The 5,028-nt window shown below is 41.0% G+C and overlaps 1 protein-coding gene across 1 annotated transcript; it reads left to right on the top strand.

Annotated features, from left to right (window-relative positions):
• Nucleotides 1–280: 280 nt before the first annotated feature.
• On the top strand, nucleotides 281–3,018 carry LOC132481567 (melanoma antigen preferentially expressed in tumors-like). Its single transcript, XM_060086433.1, has 4 exons — nucleotides 281–570; nucleotides 1,301–1,627; nucleotides 1,740–1,793; nucleotides 2,466–3,018. The coding sequence occupies exons 1-4, from the start codon at nucleotides 281–283 to the stop codon at nucleotides 3,016–3,018; spliced, it is 1,224 nt and encodes a 407-aa protein (XP_059942416.1).
• Nucleotides 3,019–5,028: the final 2,010 nt, after the last annotated feature.

The following is a 5,028-nucleotide window of genomic DNA, read 5'->3' as shown; positions in this document are numbered from 1 at the left end:
CTGATTTCTAATGGCATTTTTATCTCATGTAAGTGTGTGTGTGTGTGTGTGTGTGTGTGCGTGCATGTGTACGTGTTTGTACACATATATAATTAAATATACACACAAGTCCATTTTCATTCTATTCCTATAGTAGAGGTCACTTGAATTGGCCCTATGATTCACCACATACTTATTCAATAAGTATTTTGTCCATAGCTAACCCTGGAAGCAAACAAGTGACTATAGATATCTTCTCAGGATTTCTAAATATTCTCCACTCTGAAGCAGGTTTTTGAAGATGGACCAAAAGACCACAGTCACCCTCCTTGAGCTTGCTGCAAAGAGTCTGCTGAATAATGAGCCTGCAGCTATCCATGCCCTGGACGAAATCCCAAGAGACCTCTTTGTTCCATTGTTCAACGCTGCCTTCTTGGGTGGGCATAAGACGATACTAAAGGCAATGGTGAGGGTTTGGCCTTTTCGCTGTCTCCATATTGGGTCATTGAACACACGGGAGTCACACTATGACATCTTGGAAGCCATGATTGATGGTCTGCAGATGCTCCCTGCCAAGAACTCTTCCTCTTGGTAAGACTATGAGTAGTAGAGACACAGGGAGTCAGCAGGAGGGTATGCTGTAGCCTGGGGCAAGGGAATACCTAACCATCTCCCAACAGTAGACAATGGTGAACACTGCAGTCTTTGCAGAGCTGTCGGTCAGCACTTGGGGTCACCTTCGGGACTCTATTGCTTTATAGTGTTGATTATAGAATAGAGGTGCTTGAGGATACTATGAATGGATTTGAGTGTGATTACACACAAGTGGAATATGGGCATTGAGACAGGGAAAGCCTGGAGGTGAAGGAGGGGGTGGGGAAAGGATGAAAGACGCTGCATTTGTGTGGAAAGAACTTCTTGGTGAATGGCAATGAAGTGAAAACCAGGGTTAAAGTGCACTGTCCCTGCTTCTCATCATTGATCTTGCTGGGTTATATTAAAATCAGCTATCTCTCATGTGTTCTGTCTCTTCCTTTCCTTCCAGGGGGCCCAGACTGAGGATCCTAGATTTAAGGCATGACCCGGACTGTAAGACAATATGCTCTGAGATTGGGACCGCATTCCCTTTCTGTTTTAAGTCATGCCTTTACTCTCAGCACTCTATCCTTAAGATAGAAGAAGCTCAGCATAGTGTCATGTGCCTCGGGATTGGTAATTCCGGGTCTGAGACTCAGTCAGCTCAGGAACCCATGGAATTACTAGTGGATATTTCCCTCAACAGTACCTTGAGAACAGAGCAATTCCTCTCTTTCCTTTGTAGTAAAATTCAGCAGAACTTTGGGTCCTTGCACGTCTGCTGCAGAAATTTGCAAATCGATAGAATGTCTGGCCACAGAAGTATCCTGCAGTTTGTGGATCTGGGTTGCATTGATCACCTGGAAATGGATCAGGCTAATCTGAGTGAAGTCGTCACCCTTTTGGCTCGGGTGATCCACCTTTACAGCCTTACTCTGTACAACATGCCCTATAAATATTTTGAGAGAAGGAACTTCAGATCTTTTCTCCTCTGCCTTGGGCGGCTGGACAATCTCCAGGAGCTCAGCTTATCTTTCTTCTGCCTCACAAATCAGCTGTACAGACTGCTCAGGTGAGGGGGTGGGTAGGAACCTGGGTTCCCCGAACACCTCATTGTTAAGACAGAAGAGACCATGCTTGGATCTTCCTAAGCTCCTTGTAACCCATTTCTCTTTTTGCCTCAGCATAGGCACTGCTGGGATTTTGAATCTAGCCGGGGGAGAGAGGGGTACCTTACGGTGAGCAGCAGATGAGGTTAGAAAAGGAAGCTGTGCTCATACATTCATTCATTCATTCATTCAGTGGCCATGGGCAGACCCTAAAAGAAGTCTGTAAATATATTGGTGAAAAAGACTCAGTCCTTCTCCGATTGGACTTTACAGCTCTCTAGAGCGGAAGAGGAGGCATTCAGATGGAGAAACATTAAGCTATAGGACTAATGCACATGCCCATGGATGGGCCCCAATAGTTAACACTGCCAGATAATTTTGCTCCTGTATTTCCCCCAAGCCTTAGACCCTGAATGGAGAGCTTGTCATCTGGGAACTAGTCAAAGGAAACCCTCAGTTGGCTGCTTTCCCAGACCCATCCTCGCCAAATAAGTGAATCAGATGCAACACTGATTATGTCGTATATACTAAGTGCATGCAATTTCTTCACTTAATCTTTCCCGCAGTTCTTTATAATAATTACTACTGTGCACGTTTTCAAGATTAAATCCCTGTACCTCAGAGTTGTAAAGTAACTTTCTCAGGGTCACAAATGTATAAAGTCTGATCCCAAAGTCCACAATGTTAACCACCTGTTGCAAACCGTGAACACAGTACTTTATTCTAGAGCCTTAGGTACCTATAATTTGGGGCTCATTGCCCTCATTCTTCTGAAATAACCTTATGTTTTTCTCTCTATAGAGTTGTGCCACGTCAGTTGGATACACTGTATCTACCTTACTGTAGCCTTTCTGACAGAGATGTCACTGTCCTGTCCGAGAGCTCTCAGGCCACCCACCTAAGGGTATTGAGTCTCAGTAACAACCATTTCTTCTCCGAAGTTTATGAGCCCCTGCAGACTCTGCTGGAGAAGGTCTCAAGCACCTTGCAACATCTGGAGATAGACAATTGTATGATAACTGATTCTACTCTCTCTGCCATCCTCCCAGCCCTGAGCCACTGTACCCACCTCAATTTCCTTAGCTTTGCCTTCAATCCCATTACGATGCTTGTGCTCAAGAGCCTTCTGCAGCACTTGACATCCTTGATGAAGCTGAAGTATGTGATTTATCCTGTCCCTCTCCATTGCTACGAGGAAGGGAATTTTCATGACAGTTTGGACCGACAGAAACTTGCTGAAGTTCAGGCTCAGTTGGAGGCGATGCTGCACGGGGCACAGCGGGACGACATGAAATGGGTCACTTGTGATTTCCACAGTACAAGGAGGAGATTCAACACTGATGTGTGGCCATGAAAGCGTTCACTTTTTTTTTTTTTCTGCCTGAAACCCAAGTTTGTAGAGACACGTGTAAAGTTCTACTATTCTACAAAACTGGGGTTCGGAACACTGGATAGGTAAACTGATCTCTATAAAAGAGGAACTTTAAAAAGGAAATAGAGGAATTTGAAAGGTCCGCTGGGTCTCTTGACTGCCCTCTACATCTTCTGGTTACTAACCACAGTGTTGGGTATGTGACATAAGCTGACCCAGTCATGGTACATCATTTCCTTATCCACACTGATTGGTTCACTTATCCATTTATGGGCACTTGACACAAGTCAGATCAATTGAAACTCTTCCTAGAGGTGATAGTTGTTGAATAATTTTACCATCTAGGCACCTGCAAACTTCTTGTGTTTCTGATTACCTCAGGTGTCTTACGAGAAACCATATGCAACTAAAAGGAAACAAACAAACTATGCACACTACCTACTGGTATCCTCATCAGCATATTGCTGCCTGATTTCCCAGGTCTCAGACCCCTGGCTCAGTTATTCCTTATTCCACACACATTCACCAAGCATTTGTTATGATTTAGGTACTTTTCCAGGTGCTAAGAAAGATAAAGTCCCTGATCTCACTCAGAGTGTAGACATTCCTACGATTTATCAGTTTCTCTAGTCTTTCTTAGAGGACTGGGGAAATTATTTATTCCCTCATAACACAGTATTTTTTTCACTTTTTACCCTTACATAGTCTGCTCAAATGATATTGGCCTATTTATCCTTTTGGATAGCTTCTCAGGCCTCAGGTCATGGCTTAAATGTTACCTCCTCAGATAGGTTTTCTCTTACTTCCCCATTTAAGTAGACTTATTCTTTTGCTGCTTTTTCTTAAGGTCCCATGTCTATTTCCTTCATGGTACACATGGTTGCATATGTATTTGCTCCCTCTGCTCTTCCACTAGAGTTGCACTGCTGAGTATGGTGCACACTAACGGTATGTGGCTTTTGAACTCTAGAAATTTGGCTACTCTCAAATGTGATGTACCCTAGGTGTTGAATGCACACTGTGTATCCAAGATTAGCAAGAAACTAAGGATGTAGAATAACTAATTGCTAATTTACATGTATTGTTTACATGTTGAAATGATAACATACTGCATATCAAAGACAGTAAAGGTAAAAGAATGTAAATTAAATTCTTTATATCCTTACGTGTTAAAATGATAGCATTTTATTTCAAAGACTTAGCAAGAAAAATGTTATAATTACCTGTTTATATGTTTATATGTCAACGTGATAAAACATTGCATTCCAAAGACTAATTGATAGAAAATAAAGTTAATTAATAGGTTGTTCCTAATATTTGTATGTTGAAATGGTAACATAGAAAATGTCAAAGATCTGATAACAGAAAAGAATGGAAAAATTATTAGTATTTTGTGTATAGTGTTTCCTGGTTGAAATGGAAACAGATTGCATTTTCCTTGTTGAAATGAAAACAGATTGCACTTTAAAAACTTAGTAAGAAAGAAGAATGTAAAAGTAATGAATGATGGTTACATTGTTTCCTTGTTGAAATGATAACACACACATTTTAAAGACTCAGTAAAAAATTTTTTACAATTATTTTTTCTTGTTGCTTACATGTTGAAGTGATAAACTGCATTTCAAAAACAGAGAAAATGATGTAAAATTTAATTAATACTTAATAAAAATAGTTAATAACTTGTTCTTACCTCCAGTTTGCTACTGCATTTCTGACTTAGAAAGACAAACATGTTAAATGAATTGTATAGGTTGTTGCTTTGTTGAAATGATAACACATGGCATTTCAAAGACATCATAAAATAAGAATGCAACAAGGCCACCAATACCCTGACACCAAAGTCAGACAAAGACACTACAGAAAAAGGAAATGGGAGGGCAATACCTTCGCTGAATACAAATGAAGAGGTCCTGGACAAAATATTAGCGAAACAAATCCAACAATACATCAAAAGGACCATACACCATAAATCACGTAGGATTTATTCCAGGG

Source organism: Mesoplodon densirostris, chromosome X (assembly GCF_025265405.1).
Source record: "Mesoplodon densirostris isolate mMesDen1 chromosome X, mMesDen1 primary haplotype, whole genome shotgun sequence".
In the NCBI taxonomy this organism is placed as follows: Eukaryota; Metazoa; Chordata; class Mammalia; order Artiodactyla; family Ziphiidae; genus Mesoplodon; species Mesoplodon densirostris.
The sequence above is the reverse complement of the archived record's forward strand: the minus strand, read 5'-3'. Positions and strand labels throughout refer to the sequence as shown.